This window comes from Catharus ustulatus, chromosome W (assembly GCF_009819885.2).
Source record: "Catharus ustulatus isolate bCatUst1 chromosome W, bCatUst1.pri.v2, whole genome shotgun sequence".
NCBI lineage: Eukaryota > Metazoa > Chordata > Aves > Passeriformes > Turdidae > Catharus > Catharus ustulatus.
This window is the reverse complement of record NC_046261.2, coordinates 7,128,148-7,147,488: the sequence shown is the minus strand read 5'-3', so window position 1 is coordinate 7,147,488 and position 19,341 is coordinate 7,128,148. Positions and strand designations below refer to the sequence as shown.

The window sequence follows — 19,341 nt, the reverse complement described above, 5'->3', positions numbered from 1 at the left end:
GTAGTGAATGCAAAACACCTGGCAACAGGTATTGGCATCAAGTAAATAATCAGATAACCTTTTCCTATACTGTTTGATCAGAAGCAGCTCTATGTCTGTTGTAGATGCCCCCCTCAGTCAAGCTCTTCCTTGAGCCATGACTGCATGATCCTGCTCTGCTCCGCTCCTGCCAGATGAGGGGTTCATCACAACCTTCACTGAGACAACTGTGCTAATCAAAGTGGCAGAAAACAATGCAATGTTTCAGAGGAGGGGGCCATTTTCCCGGACTGTGGGGATTCAGCACTGTAGCTCTATAATTTATGTGAGCTAAACTGCCTTACAGAGAAATACAAAAACACCAGAGTTAGGGTAGAGAGAGGTGAACTGCTGAAGAGGATAGAGTAGGACATTGTCCTTCTAATATTTATGCTATATGTTAAATCACTCTATCTTATGGAACCATACCTTTAGTCTTAAGAGACATATGTTAAATCTTAACTACTTTTAAGACTGTGACTATAAAAGAAAACAATTTTAAGACATTATTTCATAACAGGTGGAAAACTGTGTTTTAGTCTTTAAGGGAAAGGAGCAGCACAGGTTTCAGTTTCATCTGAGTGTAAAATGTGAAGGCAGAGGGCGAGGAACAGCATCTTGGAAGCTATAAAGATCATAAAAGGACCTAATAAATTTAGAAGATATGATCATGAATCATAGAAACATAATTTTTACTTCTCTTTTCCTACCTTTAATTTCATCAAGCATACAAGACAGCCATCAATTTCCATGCTTAATTATCGGGGAAAAAGAAAAGACTGATTTTCTAATTTTCTCTACTTACACTACATTTAGTGGTCAAGTATGGCTGCATGGTCATGGCATGTTTGACCATTAGCTGGGGCCTGATTTTGCTGAATAAGAACAAAGTGGTTATGCAAGCAACCAAGCGACCAGAATTCACACCTTTGTTGTCAGAATCTGCAAAAAAATTAGAAAATACACAAAGTAAGGGTTGAGCAATTAAAAACATATGGCCAAAACATCATATGAATATCTCTTTCATAACATATCTTTCAAGAGCAATACAGAATATTCTTATTAGAGATGAGAACATAATGTGCTAACATTTGTATGCAATCACAACATATGTAAAATAAGAAGCAAAGATGCTTCAAAAATATCACTAGTTTTTAACCTAATTACTGTACACAGAACACTGGCCTAGCCAATGATTCCTATTACAACTGTAGAATGTATTAATACAAATAGAGCTTGACACATTTGATATTAGTGATCTAAAAGTTTGAACAAGTTATTTTAAAAGTAGCTCTGTTGTGATTAACTAGAGAAAATTAGGGAAGTTTTATTATTACACAGTGCTCAAAGGTTCATAATCAAAATAAATGCAATAACTCATTACCATCAGTTTTGTAATCGGAATTCTGGAATAGTAACTTTTCACAGTAGTCATTTGAACCACCACTGTGTCAGTATCATAAAATTGAAAGAAGCTACTGGGTTCTAAACACTATTACCTGACAAGGATTCCTCATATTTAAGAATGTGCTCAACCAAATTGTCAACAAGTTGAGTACAGGCTTTCTTCACAGGTTTATATGAAGTATCCTCTTCTGACTTCAATAGCTATAGCAGATGAAACAGAAAATATTTATTATTCAGGGTGCATTCATTTACATTGGATGTGTACTGGTTTTATAACAATTACTACAGATACACAAGGATTTTTCACTACAAAAACATTTAACTTCTCCATAAAAATTACATGGTGAAGAAAAAATTAAGGGAAGTAAAAAAAAAAATCAAACCAAATTGCAAAGGAAAAAAAAATTATCTGTGACAAAAATACAGAGTTCTACTGATTTTTGCATTGGGATGAAAACTAACTTTATGCTTAATGAAATAATACAGAAAACAATAATGTAGCCATAATTGCCAGTAGTAATTAACAGGAGTTAAAAGGTTTTTAAAAACACTTAGAAAAAAAAATACAAAAGTAATGTTGTTTTTTGACACTAAAAATATCAAACTAAGGTGAAACATAGTTCTATGAACATTTTAATCAGTTAATTTGAGCCTGTACTATAGCTTTTAATTCAGTGCAGGCATTAAGAGGCACTTTGATTTACTTTGTTACCTATTTTCATGGCACTTGAGGTTACAGTAAAATCTTCAGAGACCTCTAATTCTCCCATGCATGCTGTTGTTAATTTTACAAGCTCATATGAGTTGTAGAGGAGAAATATAACACAGGCTAAGACATAAACAAATCAAGCTAATTTCTTAGAAAAATCAGAGTAAAATATAATGTGGAAGTAAGCTATGGTCTGAAGGTTCACTGCTTCTATAAACTGTGCAACAAATACATTGGATGTGAAAATACACTTATCTACCATTTAAAAAAATCTACATTACACTAGAAGTCTCATTTCACAAGTATGTATCATAGCTATGCACTTCATGTTATGTCACTCATTATTTAAGAGACTATGAAATTAAAAACAAAACAAACAAAAACCCTCCCCAAAATGAAAAGGGAAGTATTTTTAAAACTAGTATATGGAAAGAGAAAATAATGTTGGAGACAAAGAAAGTTACACCAATGTAGAATTAAAGAAAGGTCAGATGTTTAAAGGGCATGGATTGAATTTGTTTCCTATAAAGGACTGGTCCTGCAGTCTCCCTTCAATATGTTTTAGTACCAAAAGAAATTTTAAAATTCTTACAATGATTGTCCCATACATTCAGAATTCATTACTTACATTTTGAAGAAGCTGTTCAAACCAATCATAGCCTGTATCTCTACAAGCTGCAACCTAAAAGTAGTTTTGAAAATGAACTGGTTAAAAAAGGCATCTGAAGAAAAGTTACTTCAATACTTGTATTTGATATTTACATCTTGGTATAATTGATATTAAAATACCTTTTCAGTACAGCGGCTTTACAAAATACATTTTCACTACAAATATAAAAGCATTTTATTTGAATCAGATTTTTGAGATATACAATTTAATTTGCTGCTCCTAAAAAGTAGATAACATTATGCAGATACTAGTTTACCTTAGGTGAGAACATGACCTTGCATTTGTTGAAACAGCTTGATAACCTTTCAAAATAAATGTTATCAATTGAGAAAATTTTTAAGAGACAACTTCTTAGTTAGGCCTAATTATATGCTGCTAACTAGTATTTCCTGGAAAATGCTAAATATAACAAAAACTTGCGGTGTTTTAACTGACCAGGTATTTTCCACAACCTGAATATAATGTGGTCTCACTTATTACTGCCAGTAGATTAGTGAGCATTTAAAGTTTCCTATAGCCTGTTCCATCAGATTAATAATTCTAGCATCTATTCAATGTCAGGAGACATATAAAGAAAAGAATCCGATATTAAATTATTTGTGTATTTTTAAAAGACTACAGACAATATTCCAAAGATACTAAAAACATAATGAAATTTTACATGCAACTTAATTAACATTTGTTTAACATACCACATCAGTGATGTTTAGTATTTTCCTAGTCATTGCTTCTTTGTCATGATGTAGAGTTGGAGTGAACCAGAGCTTCTGGAATGTCTCATTTACTAATTTCTGAAGGCAAAAAAATAGCAGAAGTAAGTAATTTTATCTTGGCACGTAGGTACTATTACTAATACATCCATACAATAAATTTTTTGAAAATATGTGCACTTCCATAAGGAATTATTCAACCTACGTGATACTTTTGTAATGAATGTTATCTGAAATAGACCCAGATTACTATTACAGCAGTTATACTGGGTCTCTAAGCAAGCTTCACTAAAATGATAACTGGGAAGTGATGCTACAGGAAACGAAGCTACCATTTTCCTGCACTAATTTGCATTCCTCATGAAAGCATAGTACCCCTGAGAAGCTGACAACTGAACACAAGACTACAATTTCTACAGTAGAATAAGCAGCAATCATAGATTGCTTTTGCATTTTCAGAACAGTTGTGACAAGGCAAGGAAGAGAGAGAAATCATCTCTCTACCCAAACATAGGAAGTTGGTTGCCTTACAATATTTTTGTATAGAGGAAAAGATGGAACAGAATGAAAGTGAACTATGCCCAAATTACAGTAATTTCACAAATATAAGCCGCACCATTTGACTAAAATTTTGGACCCAACCCGGAAGTGCGGCTTATATTTCAGAGTGGTCAATATATGAACAAAGTTCGGAAATTTCCCAACCTGGAAGTGCAAGCCACAGGCCGAGTCGAGCTCGTGAATTGAGCACTTGCTAGTAAAACCCGTGATCGTGCGATTGTTACAAATTGGTTACTCTGTTGCGCGGCGGGGGGAGTGGGCTCCCGCCGGAACCACGGGGCAGTGCCGGGCTGGGGCAAGCCCGGCAGCGGCGGTGCAGGCAGCGGGCTGGGGTGAGCGAGTCCGGCGGCGGCAGCGGTGGCCGGTCGGGTGGCTCTGTTGAGCGGCAGCGGCGGCGCCAGGTGGCCCTGCCGAGCCACGGCAACAGCACCGCCCAGCCGGCCCCGAGCAACCCCGCCGAGCGGCAGCACCTAGTTGGGCCACCTGGGCCCATCGGCAGCCGCGAGCGGGGCTGAGCCCACCCGGTCCCAAGCCGAGCCACTAAACCCCGGGATCACGTGATTCCTTTACTATTTCGTTACTTTGTTGCGCGCAGATCCTCACTGCGAACGAAAGTGCGGCTTATAATCCGGTGCAGTTTATATATGGACGAAGAACAAAAAGTTGCCAACACCCAGAAATGTGGCTTATAATCAGGTGCGGCTTATAATCGTGAAATTACTGTACTTATAAAGCATATGCTTGTAGGAAGCATTCGTCATCCACAGAGACTTAAAAAAATACATTGCAGATGCTGCCTAATTTTTATGATGTTGTTGGAAAGGCTACTACTTCTTAATTAACAGTCTTCTCTGAAAGCCACTTGGCATTAACATATCTCAAGTGGTAAAATGATATATTGCACCTTTAAAGTTCCAGACTTCAAATCCCACTGAAAGTGCGATACAAAGTTATTACAGGTGTATTATTTACCCAACAATTTTAAAGTTATTTTTGCCAAATCAAACAAAAAACATCAGTGCCAGGTTTATGATTCAACACATAATCTTAGATTTTTGCCCTTCTGCATATATGTCACACAAAGATTAGAATATGATCACATAACTAACATTTTAGGGGGAATAACTGAGTCATTAAACATTCAGAATTAATACAAAATTTTCACAGATTAATACTTTATATATATTTTTATATGCAGAACTTATAAATCTGGCATACACTAACATCAAGTACTTAATTTTGACCTAAAGTTTATTATGCTTTCAGAAAGGAATTTTATATACTAATTTTACTTGTTAGAAAAGAGAAGTATCAGAGACAATACTTGAAAAGAGAAAAATCTCCAAAACTCTAGATAACTTTTTAAAATCCTTTGTCAGCAAGAACTTGAAGAAAGAAAACAAAGTTAGACAGCAATATAGAAAGCTATTTGCTCTTAAAAATTAAAAATTAATAAAAATAATAAAAATTACAAAGGAGCAATGAAATACTTTTTTGATCATTTTTGTGTCAAAATATAGAAACCAATGATGATAATTTAAATCCAGAAGGATATGTTTCATTCTACCTTAATGCCTTCTTCATCATTGACTCTCCGAATCATTTTTACACACATCTCAGTAATTTTAGGAAATGTTGGTTGTTCAATGCAGATATCTCTAAGTATCTTTATGACTCTTTTTCTGACACTGATACCAGTATCCTGTGAGGAGAAAAACATTATGGTCTTGAAAAGAAATCAAACATATTAATTAATGTATTATATAAATTATATTTGAAGATCACACAATCTGACCTGAAAAATGCATTCAGAAAACGCAGCTAAAATATTCTGGAGTATATTTATACCAAAGATTGGCATAACTTTATTTGCCACAATTCTAAAGGCTTAGGCTGAGTCCTCAAAACATTGAAACACTTCCTCTATTTATATCGTCTCAATTAGGAACTTATGATGTTGCAAATGTATAATGCCACTTCTTAATTCAAGATCTTACAAGCTAGATGTGATGATGCTTTAGCTACGCTTTATGAACATCCAAGACACTTTGTAAGTCTGGACTGTAATACTTTAAAAGCCTTTGAATAAAGTTTATGGATGATATGTGCAGAAAATATTTTCCATTTTCCTAGGCTTCATCTAAGGAGAAGGATGAGGAGCGTAATTTCATATTACTTAATTCAAAATATGTTTAATCTAAATGCCAGGATGAGTGCCTTTATGCATGTTCATATGAACATCTCCAAAACACTTTAAAAACATGCTTTATCATGTAACTGTAGCAAATGAGTAGTATTTGACTAAAAACCTAACACGAATGCTAAAAGGTAGTGTTATCTTACAGTTAAATTAACACTGCATTTTATCTGAACATCCAGCCAAAATCCACTTTTTATACAAAAACTCTAATAAAAAGCCTTTTAAAGCACTAAAACATACCATAAAAAACAAAATAGTTGTTTTTATTTTTCTTTTAGATTACAAATGGCAACTTTAAATTACTGTGTTGTAGACTTTTTCATCACTCAGACTACTGAATGGCCCTCAATAACCCATATACGAGACTTCAGAGATTTGGCAAAATTCCTCATTTCATCTAATCTGTGCCTCAATAAAGGAACCAAAAGGAATATAATCCTGGTTCTGTTGCAGTACAACTTTCTATGCATATTTACTTATTGATGTATATACTGGTTCTGGCTGGGGTAGATTTAATTTCCTTCCCAGTAGCTGGCCCTGGGCTGTCTTGGGGTTTGTGTTGAACACAGAGTTGCTAATAGAGATGTTTTTGCTATTGCTGAGCTTGCACAGAGCCAAGGCCTTTTCTACTCCTTGTACGCTGGGCAGGGGGTTGGGGGTGTGTGGCAGGTTGGGAGGAGACACAGCCCGGACACGTGACCCCAACTGACCCAAGGAATATTCCAAACTATATGGCATCATGCTCAGTATGTAAAGGAGGGGGAAGAAGGAGGAAGGGGGGGACATTTGGAGTGATGATGTTTGTCTTCCCATGTCACCGTTCCATAGGATGGGGCCCTGTTCTCCTGGAGGTGGCTGAACACCTGCCTGTCCTTGGAAAGGGCTCAAAGAATTCTTTGTTTTGCTTTGTTTGTGTGTGTGGTTTTTGCTTTCCTTGTTAAACTGTCTTTCTCTCAACCCAGGAGTTTTCTGGCTTTTACTCTTCCGATTCTCTCCCCAGTCCTGATGGTGGGGGTGTGAGTGAGCGGTTGTGTGGGGCTTGGCTGCTGGCTGGGGTGAAACCACGATAATGTAACAAAGCTTCACTGAAAACAAGCAATGCATTTTAGAAGGTTGGTCTTAAAAGCATGATGTTCCCCATTAAAATAATAACGTATCATTTACTCTTGGAATCATCATTCCATATTATTAAACATCTAAACTCAGTTGAAAACAAATTTTCCAATGACACATCATAAATAAGTCACCGTACCAATATTCTTTCAATCAGCATATCATAATACTGTTCAGCAAGTTGAGGACGACAGAGCACAAATCGGCCAAGAAGCTCCACAGCTGCCTCTCTTACACTAGTGGAGTTATCCATTAGCCGCCCATGAACTCCTCGTTGCATATCCAGCTAAAAAGGAACAAATAAAACACAAATCCAAAATAAGAATTAAAGATTTCTTTTAAGTGTGACAGAAGAATGCATATACATGATGGATATTTCAGATTTTTTTACCCTGGCTAGAATACTGGGGTCTACAGCAACAACCTCAGACAGACACTTCATGGCTTTTGTTCGAACAGCAATCGCATTTTCACCAAGTACACGCAGAATCTAATAACAGAACAAAAACAAAGATTCATTTGCTTTGGGAAAGTAGAAAACTGTTTAACAGGCAACAATGCAGCAGAATAACATTAAAATGAAGTAACTAAAATAAGAAGTCTTTTCATTTTAAACTACTTTTGCCATTCAGTTGTGGCATTCATCATGGTTCTTTCAATGTAAGAGGTGGATTTGGGCACTGTCATTTTAAGAATGGCTCTGTATGCAGATCACTATAAGTAACAGAACCTAAACTAAGCTAAACCAGATCAGTACCGGAGTCCAAACATGTTGCCATGACAACATGTTAGTGCTCTTCTCCCAGAAAAAGGAAAGAAAACACACTGGTTAAACAACAGCTTCCAAAGTCACAGTAACATGCACTGCAAGGAAGTAGTTAAGCTGGCTTGTATTTTCAAATTAAGATCAATTTAATGAGTTAATATCACCAGATGAGCATGCATCTGGTAGAAATGGTAAAAGAGATTTCAATATTTTGCAATAATTTTTTTGCTGTGTACATGTAAGATATTGATTTTGCCTTCTACATCCATTAACAAATAAAATAATGTATGTACAATATGACATATAAAATGTATGCAAGAAAAAGAAATATAAGCACTTATGTCAATAATACAGAAAGTACATGGTGTTATCATGGACTGTTAAATACCCATGCTCAACAATGAACAGATATGGCACACTACCACAAAAGTATTTGGAATCAGAAACCAACTGCATTTCACTGTACTGAGACTTCCAGCACAGTTTACCTGTGTCAAATAAATGTCGAAGCTCTGGGCAAATGGCCTCATAGAGGCCAAGTAGCGAACAATCAAACATGCATCTTCATAGTCCACAGTATCAGAATTCATCCTGCAACAAATTCAATGTTTTAATTTGTTTAAATTAAACATGTTTATCAAAGATGATTAAAAATGTCAAATGCATGGTTAATAAAGCAGTGGTGCTCAAACATACTTTAATGTACTGAACTGAGATGGAGCAGTTTTAATGATGCTGCGAAGAAATGTTTTGCGACTTTCCGCTCTGTGCATGATCTGCCCTGTGGTCTCAACATCTTTTGCGTGATGAGTTCCTTCAGATGAATCCTCATCCTTCTGAGATTTAATTGCTTTCTCTGTCTCCATAGTTGTATCACGGAACCACTGAGCTATATAAAACTTCCGAGAAAACTGGAGAAATACAGCAGGATACATAGAAAACAAAAACAACAGATGTAGAAGAGTGAAATTAACAGATATATGAGATTGAGTTTAATGCATCAACCATGTTTCAGAAAATACAATCCACATCATAGGTTACGGTGACAATTTACAGTAATTTCACGAATACAAGCCGCACCATTTTGACTTAGATTTTGCTCTCAAACCGGAAATGCGGCCAATATTCAGGAGCGGTTAATATGTGAATAATTTTCTGACATTTACAACCCCAGAAGTGCCAGCCAGGGTGCCGAGCCGAGTGCCTGCCAGTAAAACCCAGGATTTCACGATTGTTACAAATTGGATACTGTGTTGCGCGGCGGGTGGGGTCAGCTCAGCGCCGGCAGCGTTGGGGGAGAGAGGGAGGGAGGCAGGGGAGTTCCCTAATTCAGGCGGGGGAGAGGCAGGGGGCTCTGTGCTGACATCCCCACAGCTCGGGGAGGAGGCGGGGGGCTCCGCCCCCGCTCTCCACCGCGGCGTCGGGAGCAGGGGGCACTCCGTGTTCGCCCCCCGCCGTCGCGCCGGGACCAGGGGGCACTCCGTGCTCGCCCCCCACCGCCGCGCCGGGACCAGGCGCCCGCCGCGGGTGCGGGGCGCGCTGCCCGTGCCCGGCCGACGCCACGGCGGGTGCGGGGCGCTCTCTCCGTGCCCGGACGGGGCCGCGGCGGGAGCGGGTCACTCTCTCCGCGCCCGGCCAGGACCGCGGCGGGAGCGGGCCGCTCTCTCCGCGCCCGGACGGGGCCGCGGCGGGAGCGGGCCGCTCTCTCCGCGCCCGGGCGGGGCCGCGGCGGGAGTGGGGCTGGGGCGAGCGAACCCAGAGGCGGCGGCCATCCCCGAGCGGCACCACCGAGCTGAGCCACCTGGCCCCGTCAGCAGCCCCTAGCGGGCCGAGCCTGCACAGCCTTAGTTGAGCCAGTAAACCCCCCGCCATGCTGCGGTTCGGTTACTATTTGGTAACTTTGTTGCACACGGATCCTCGCTGCGAACGACAGAGCGGCTTATATTCAGGTGCGGCTTATTTATGGACAAAAACCGAAACATTTGCCAACACCCATAGATGCGGCTTATACTCAGTGTGGCTTGTATTCGTGCATTTACTGTAATTGAATCTCTAATATGCATGACCAAAAATCATTTTATTCACTGCATGTTACTAAAAGTATTTTTATATAAATTTGACATCAGAAAGCTGAAATTTACCACTAATGATGCATCAGTTTCTGTGTTCTCATCCAGATAATCTAGCAAAGCCTTTTGCAGTTGTTGAATTTCATCTTCTCCTCCCGAAACCTATCAGAAATAGAAAGATAGTTTTAAAATAGAATATTGCAGTGGTGATTATCATCTGAAAATCTGTATGTCCACATATAAAATAGACTGAAGTTACTGCTCTGCAATTATCAATATAGCTAACAATTTTTTAATCACTTACTTCTAAACTTTATAGTGTAAACCAAATTAGACTGTAGCTCCAAAGTCAAAAAAAGATTAACAGCAGAATAAGACTTGTTTTAAAACAGACTGACTGATTTGATTAATTTTTCATTCTATGATCTTGTATGAAGACTCTGTTTCCAAGGAAAAACAAAGTGCTGAAATCACACATAGACTGAAAAAAGATTTAAACTATAAAAGGCATCATTAGTTCTCTCAACAATATTAAACACTGAAACAATGACTTCATAGGTGAACAAGGGATAAAAGGCAAAAAAGTCAAATGAACATAAATATGAAACATAGACAACAGTAAAAACATATGGGAAATGTCAAAGAAATAAAAATAACTTATCTCTCTGCAAAATATTTGGTATAACTGTTTTCAGGTTTAAAGCATTGCTACAGAGAAAGTGCAGCAAGTATGCTCAATTCATTTAGCAAAGAATTGACAGAGGTTATTCCCAAACACCCCTGAGCTCTAGCAGTAAAGAATCATACTCTCTGAGACTCAATTAAGTTTCTATCAGGTCAAAAACCTCGAGAACAAACATACATTTTATAAAAATTCCACTTAGTGCATAAAGTCTATCTACAGAATAGGGTAATATTAATTTTCCTGTGAAGTACTTTTAAGATGCACAAAAAGGATTACATATGAAATACTATTCTGAGAACTATGCATCAGATTTGTAAATATCTAAAATGTATTAATGTTAAACCAGGATATTTTTTACAAGAGGTTATTTTATAGGAAATATGTATATCCTGATCTCTTAAATAATTTTAGCCTATGTAAATTGAACAATGATTTTGTATATGACCATCAGACAATGTACTTTTCTCCATATAGGGGTTAGAGATCCAATCAGTATCAATTAACTTGTTAATGAATCAGAAACTAACTTTCTCAACATCTACAAAACAGCATAAACCCAAAACCATAAAACACTCTTTTTCCTTAGTATTATACTGAAATGTGCAGGTCCTTGCAATTGCTGATGCTACAGCAGAAAACAGGGTTTTTCCCCCCTCAAATTAATGAGTTCAAGAATTGAAAACACATCTACAGTAGACATAATACTAATGTAGATTTATTAATTTATATTTGGCACCCTATGACATGCAAATTGTGATTTGAAAGTCTGTCCTCCAACCAATGTTAAATTCTGTGGATAAAAAGGCTGAAAAAGTTGCTTAATGAACCTTAACTGCCTGATTATTTTAAAAAGTAAAAAACCCAGAACAAACAAAAAGAAACTGTGAAACCCACAAGTCATATTCAATATTGATAATAAAAGTAGAATAATAATTTCTGGCTTAAACTTCTTCAGCTACAAAACATTTTTCTTCTTCAGCAATAAAACCTGTAACTTATAACCATCAACTTCTGTATGAACGGCATAGATTGAGAATCTTGTCAGAAATGCAGCACATAATATAGCTTGCAAACAACAGCAAGTGAAAAAAGGTACAATTACAAATCCAGAAGATCAGCATATCAAGAGATAAATTAATGAAAAGCATGCATAAGTGTTCAAGTCAACTTGACAATGTATGACAAATTTCTATGAAAAAAATCTGTTTAAAAATGTCAAAACAGAATAGATTTTCTCCTAAATCTAATTATACAGTTCATGAGTCCAAACTACAACAGAGTTATAAGCATTTATCTCTCATTGGGGATCATCCTGGTAATGATATCAGAGGGTAGAAGGAAATATCAAGTAGAGTCTAAGTATTCAATTCAGCAGGAAAGAAAAATCTGTAGAGATATAAGTTCATTTCTGAATGAAAAGAATGAGATATTTCTAATGACTAAAGCTGAATGTCTGCCAATGGATCTCATTTTCTTGCCATTTGAGTAACAAAGTGAAGCTTAGGCGTCATGTACACATTTTCAAGTAGTTATTTGTTCTTATGTTACAAATCATTTATAAACAACAGTCTGCTCTGAGTGATTGTACTGTATAGTATACACTTTTCACAATGCCATCATTTAAGTTTCCTGAATAACTGAAAAAAGCTTTTAGCGCTCAATTGCCCACAGCTATTTTATTTTCTGCGGATGCCAATGCCTAGTTACTGCCTGATCCTGTAAAAAACTCAAAACAAATAGAAAAATTCAGGTCACCACTAAGGTATGTATCTTTTTAGAATATCTGTCAATAATATATAACTTCTGGAGAAAAGGAAAAAGAAAAGGATTCTTCTAAAATATTTCCCTATGAAGTCCAATGTAGAATTGTCAAAATCACTGCAAACAGACAATTACAACCCCTTAGCACATAGAAGTATCAATTATAATAAGCCATGAACATAAAGATTTGACACTATACATAGTAAAATATTCCAGTTGACAAAAGTTATGGGAAGTATCAGCCTCATGAAGGAGTAGATGAATTTTGATTCTTTATCTGAATGCCTGTAAATTGTACGAGTTTTACCTTCAAAATAAGTCTGCAACAGTCATCATAAAATACATATAGTAGATCTGGAGCCTTTTCAGGAAAACCAACTTGATATGACTACTCAACTTTAGATCTCATCATGCTGAGAACAATTAGTAGTTCAGAAAGAAAAGTATTGCATCCATAAGAAATGTAAAAGTTCACATTTTTAAAAAGACCCATATGTAGTAATGTGTCTGAACAAGTCTGGGCCATGGTCTTTATCGTATGCACCAGCCAAACTATATTTAGCTGTTTTTCTTCATATTTTGCTGTTTCTCTACATGCCTAGTTGTTTTTCTACATATTTCTTAGTTTAAACCAATATTTATAACAGGTGCACTGGATGAGCCATTTTTAAGTTTTTCTACTGCCTATCTAACTTCTTAGAACTCTTCAAGGCTACTGAAACATAAATTGTGCTAAATTAAGAAAAAAAAAGCTAAAAAACAGAATACCAAGATTAGAAGACCCAAAATAAAGGTAAGCAGTAAAGTTCTAGACAGCGACCAATCATCACACCTAAAGAGCTCGTGCAGTGAGCGTGAACGGCATAAAAGCATCAGTCAAGAAATGGGTGATTGCATGAACAATAGTCTTAGAATATATAACTAAGGCTAAAAGTGAACAATAAATCGAATTCTGCATAATCACATTAATTTGTTGTCCAGAAGTCCTGCCTCCTGCACCCATAAGACTCTGCTTTGTTAATTGCTGCCAAACTTGCAGATTTGGAGACATTTTGATAAGGAGCATTAGCAGAAATGCAAATATGTATTCTCCAATGAAAGATATATGTAATTCCAGCAAAAAAAACCCCACAAAAATAACAACCCCCCCACAACCAATACTAGTTCCATCACATAAAAACCAATCAACCTTATAGGCCTAACAGTTTAGCTCTCAAAAGTCTCTGTATGAGTGCCATAAGTTCAATTACCATTTTGCAATAGCAAATGCACATACATGCATACACACATATATATTTTAAGGTCTCTTAAGATATAATCCAACTGATGTTCCATTATTTCATCTATATCCTCACCAGAAAATTTGTTTTACTATTTTAATTAACCACTTAAAATGATCACTAGGAAGATGGTGTGAGAAAAACACGAATTAACAAATGTGATACTTATAAATTGAGTATGTTTGATTCAGAAATCTGAACAACAATGAAAACTCATTCCCCATAATGCCAGTTTTTTATACATCTTTAAAATGTTTAGGCTTTTAAATAGATACATCTCAATGCAGCTGGCATGGGATCTTTCACACACCTGTTTGAGTATTCTGGCTATAGAACCTTGATCCATTTTGCTAGTGACTGCATCTTTCCTGAGTCTTGCAGCTACAGTTCCAAGATAGTCAAGTGATGCAACTCTTAATGCCATTTCTGTAGATTTGTTACTGAACTGGTGAACCTAAGAAAAGCAGAATAAGCTGTTATAAAAATTATTTATTTCTGCAACTGAGATTCTTCTTACAAGAGAGTTTGACCTTATTAAAAAGTCCACCTAATTTCCACGCTGCTTAGTTATGTAATTTACTATTACATCACAGATACAGTCCTTACTTTACAATAATGTTTTTTTCTTTATTGATTCTTTTCCTTTACAAATATACCTGTTATAAAAATATATATATTTTAAAAACTAAAATAAACCAGACATCTAGTAGAGCAGATATCCTTTGCAATAGCATAGGACCATAATACATCTTCCGCATTATTCACACAAGTATAAAGAAAGCTACATTTTACCAGGAACACGACCATAAAATATTTTCCAAATAAAAAGCTCAAATTACTGTATTAATTGCATTGTAATACTGCAGAAAAACTCTCAAAAAAACATTACTATGAAAATATTCGCATTCTGCAAAATGTCACAGTCCATAAGTAAATGTACTACTTACTTTAAGACCAAACTTGTAAAAGACCAAACTACTTAATTGTTTGCAAGTTCTGTGCTAAAGGAATATTCCAGAGAAGTATGGGACTGGGAGACCAAAGTCCCTCCCACTCTAAGTGAAGATCAGGCTCAAGACCACCTGAGGAACCTGAACGTCCATAAGACCTTAAAGAACCTTCCAATGCCTGAAGGGGGCCTATAAGAAAGCTGGAGAGGGACTATTTGAAAGGGCATGGAGTGATAGGACAAGGGGGAATGGCTTCCCACTGCCAGAAGGCAGGATTAGATGAGATACTGGGAAGAAATTTTTCCCTGGGAGGGTGGTGAGGCACTGGAACAGGTTGCCCAGAGAAACTGTGGCTGCCCCATCCCTGGAAGTGTTCAAGGCCAGGTTGGACAGGGCTTGGAGCAACTTGGTCTGGTGAAAGGTATCCCTGCCTGTCCACTGTAGGGGTGTGGAATGAGATGAGCTTTAAAGTCCCTTCCAACCCAAACCATTCTATGATTCTATAAATAATTATAGCTATTAGGCTGACTTTATTCCCAAAGAATATGAATGAAACTATTGGATAGCATCCAAAGGAGGGTGATGAAGATGGTGAAGGGTTTAGCGGGGAAGCTGTACAAGAAGTGGCTGAGGGCATTTGGTCTGTTCAGCCTGGAGGAGACTGAGGTCAGACCTCATTGTAGTCTACAACTTCCTTCTGAGGCACAGTGGAGGGGCAGACACCGATCTCTTCTCTGGTGACCAGTGACAGGACCTAAGGGAACGGCTGGAGCTGTGTCAGGGAGGTATAGGTTGGATATCAGGAAAAGGTTCTTCACCCAGAGGGTGATCAGGCACTGAACAGGCTCCCCAGGGAACTGGTCACAGCCCCAAGGCTGCCAGAGCTCAAGGAGCGTTTGGACAACACTCTCAGGCACAGAGTGAGATTGTTGGGGTGTCCTGTGCAGGGCCAGGAGTTGGACTCAATAATCCTTGTGGGTCCCTTTTAGCTCAGCATATTCTATGGTTCTATGAATATCTAAACTTATTAGATGCTATAGAATGGTATTTTTAATGTGGAAAATGTCATGGAGTATTAGAAGACAACATTCATGAGAAATTGTATACGTATGACCTTTACTAAGTTCCATATCAATGATCTTCTGACCTAATTTTTATTTTCTATGCATTACGTAATAGCGATACATGTAAGAATATCCTTACATGCTGCATGCGTCAACAATCAGAAAATACTCCTGCAATAGTTTGAGCTGAAATAAACAAGTTTAATTGCAATAAGAAATAATATAATAGTTAATAACAAGTATCCCTTACCAATAGCCTTCCTAATAAGCTAAGTAGCAACTCTGCAGCTGGCCATTCTGGTTTATTGACTGTGGAAAGAAGATCTTGAATAAAGTTCTCAAACAGTGGTCTGTAATCTTCTTCCCCTTGTTTACTGCCACATCTGTTTAAATCAAAATGCATGTTTGTAAGTGAATTTAAGAGCCATTTAAGTTTTTTTTCTGATGCAAAGAGAACTAATCCTATTTTTATCCAGGAAACCAGTTTTATGCATTTCGAAAAAAGAAATCCAAAATATTAGCAGAAAATTTGTTTTTCTTCCATTTACAAGCAGAATTTTTTTTTACATTTACAGACAAATAGTTTAAACAGTTATCACTCCAAGTTGTACTGCAAGTAAAGCAGTTAATCCAGGGTAGTAGAATTTTGTTCCTAAGGTTTTTTATTTATTGTTTTGAGGTAAAGTCTGCATTAACTTGGATAAACAAAGTAAGTAAAATTCTAAAGCTCAAGTTAGAGTGGGGTATTTAGAAGGTGTTGTGCCCTTAAACCTGGTCTGACTTATCTCATAGTGATAAGGCATCTCAGTATTATGTTCCAGAAAGGTTAAAATCAGAATGTAAAAAAATCAAAAGATAACATACGTGATAGTGTTTCACCTATATGTGGCATCCCTAACTTTAATTATACCAGAAGTATGCAGAGAAATGGCTAGATAGCTCATAAACTGCATTTTGGCTTAACAACAGAAATTAACATGATAAAAACCTCAGGACTTTTTCTTACAAATCCTTTGGTAATTCAGGTATGGGTTTTTTTTTCCCTGTTGAGTTATTGACATTCCCAACTTTATCTAAATGAAAGTAATTTTAGGGTTTTTATATTTTGGTCATTTTGGTGACTGAAATAATCTGGTTTCATCATTTAAATATTTACTCAGCCTTCTCTTCCATGTTTCAGATGAGTAAAAGATCTCTGATAAAAGGATCCTATATAAATTATCAGACAGATTCTTAAATGTGTTATTAAACTCTCTGCAGACTGTCTGTTCCATAATTTTTTTTTTCCAGACAGGTAGTAGCTCTCAGCGATCTATAAAATATATTGTTATAAGTAACTTAATTACTAGTCATTTAGGATTGCAAAGTGGTTTGGTTTGTCTTAAGGTGTGACATTTTATTTGGAGTTTGTTTCATCAATACACTAAAGAATACAACAGTACTTACTTCTTAAGGAAAATAGAAAGGAAGTTTTGTGCTGTTCTCATGGCTGTTTCATACGAGTTAGTCATAAGTACATCTTGATCCACCTAAAAATAACAAGATGCATTTTTCTAATATTTTAGCATGCACAGAAATCTAATTTCCAGTCCAGCATTTCTCATTCATCAAATAATTACAGCTGACATAAAATTAAATTGTTTGATTACTAGAGCACCATCATAAAATATTATACCTACAAAGTCATTCCTGTAGCAAAAAAAAAAAAAATATGGCTCTTTAAAAAAAAAACTTACTTTTTTGTTTGCTTCCTCCTCTGAATTAGAATCTTTTTCTGTTGATGGCAAATGCACCACACACTGAATAAGCTGCAGAACTAATGCTGTTACCATTTGAATATACATAGGCTCTCCATCAGTGTCACTGCTGTTCAATCTGTTAATAAGACAGCATTAGCACTAAAACTAAACAAAACAAAACAAAAAAACCAAGTTTTTTTTGTCCTAAATAACATCTTTCTAAAATAATAATCAAAGCTAGGAATCTGTGCCATACACATTTATCTTGCCATTTGCTTCTCTCTTATGCAGTGAAAGACTTTGTCTAACAAAAATGGTAAGCATTATTCTCAGGTCAAAGAGATAAACTAAAACAGGTCACAGATGAGACATCAGAGTGTCTATGAAGTTCAACAGCAGAAAAATCTTCAGAAATATTTAATAAATCAAACACATTCATGCAAAGGCACTTACTAATAGGCTTATTCTGTATAATGCCATATCCAGTTCCAACACAACATTAAAAAAATAGATCAAGCTTGCAATAAGTTATTATTTATATTTTATTTAATGTATCTGAAATGTGCAGGAATTTTAAATGAGAAATTAGTGACCATGACCTGGACTGACTTCTAGAAGAGTTACACCTATGGTAATCTGAGGTAATGCAACAGACTATAAACTTCAGCATGCTAGTGTCCTTTAAGTTGGTATGACCAGCATGAAGACACTCCACCTCACATTTCTCCCCTTCCAAGTGATTTAACCTGATAAATAGTGTGGTGTTTACTACCCATATGTACATCAACACCACTTAATGCTGTCTTTAACAATATGAAAAGGTGATAATCTCTGACATAATTCTCCCTAAATTATCAAAATAACTGGACACAAAACAGATTACACTTATTATCTTTATGAAGTTATCTCTAACTATTTGTACAGAGAGAATATTTTCCTATAAAATTTTAGGTAAACTGCACCCTTCATGACTATAGTCACAGACAGGAAATGTCCTTCAACAAGTTAGAGCTAGGACTCTAGAGATAAGCAGTGCAGTCATTATGGCCTTGAGACAGTAACTTCCTTAAAGGTCCCAATTCAAGGAAGGTATCTACTGTTTATGCTCTTATGCCTAACACCTTCCTATTTACTAGATCTCTCTGATGTCCATAAACAAAACAATAGGAAATACTATGAATAAGCACTCATGTTAACATTAGAATTGCTGAATTCAACTTCAAATTTTCAATTAATTTCTTTTCCAGGATATTTCCTGTTCATCCACCCTGGATGAGACAACCTATTTCATTTACAACTTGTCTGTCTCCAGGGAAAAGATGTATGGAAGCAAGGAACAAAATCAATACTAAAACCAAATGTTTTAGAATAATTTGCAGTGTCCAACCTCAATTTTAACTAAAATCCAGTCCAGGTCAGATTCTTTCTCTAATTTAACCTGAAACTATACTATTATTCAGAAGATGCACTGAAATCCAGCTGAAGCACTTAAAAGACAGTTAAAGCAAACTGAGTAGTTTCTAGATGACACTCATTCGAAGGAGTATTAGATTGATTTCATGGAAAGAGTGGTCTGAGCATGTCCTCAAAGACATTAATCCAGAATTTTCCTATTAAGCTTTAGCAATGACATTATATG

The 19,341-nt window shown here is 36.5% G+C and overlaps 1 protein-coding gene across 4 annotated transcripts in view; it reads right to left on the bottom strand.

Annotated features, from left to right (window-relative positions):
- LOC117005088 (nipped-B-like protein) overlaps positions 1-19,341 on the bottom strand; it is a 174,179-nt gene that overhangs the window by 17,308 nt on the left and 137,530 nt on the right. For all 4 annotated transcript variants that reach the window (XM_033076350.2, XM_033076349.2, XM_033076347.1 and 1 more), the window contains 14 exons: positions 17,700-17,838; positions 17,410-17,492; positions 16,214-16,346; positions 14,260-14,403; positions 10,296-10,385; positions 8,851-9,065; positions 8,643-8,745; positions 7,780-7,878; positions 7,528-7,674; positions 5,643-5,777; positions 3,497-3,595; positions 2,763-2,816; positions 1,518-1,626; positions 824-960 (listed from right to left, as the gene is read on the bottom strand). In XM_033076350.2, the coding sequence (XP_032932241.1) occupies positions 824-960; positions 1,518-1,626; positions 2,763-2,816; positions 3,497-3,595; positions 5,643-5,777; positions 7,528-7,674; positions 7,780-7,878; positions 8,643-8,745; positions 8,851-9,065; positions 10,296-10,385; positions 14,260-14,403; positions 16,214-16,346; positions 17,410-17,492; positions 17,700-17,838 (1,687 nt within the window). The remainder of the gene's footprint in view (positions 1-823; positions 961-1,517; positions 1,627-2,762; positions 2,817-3,496; positions 3,596-5,642; positions 5,778-7,527; positions 7,675-7,779; positions 7,879-8,642; positions 8,746-8,850; positions 9,066-10,295; positions 10,386-14,259; positions 14,404-16,213; positions 16,347-17,409; positions 17,493-17,699; positions 17,839-19,341) is intronic.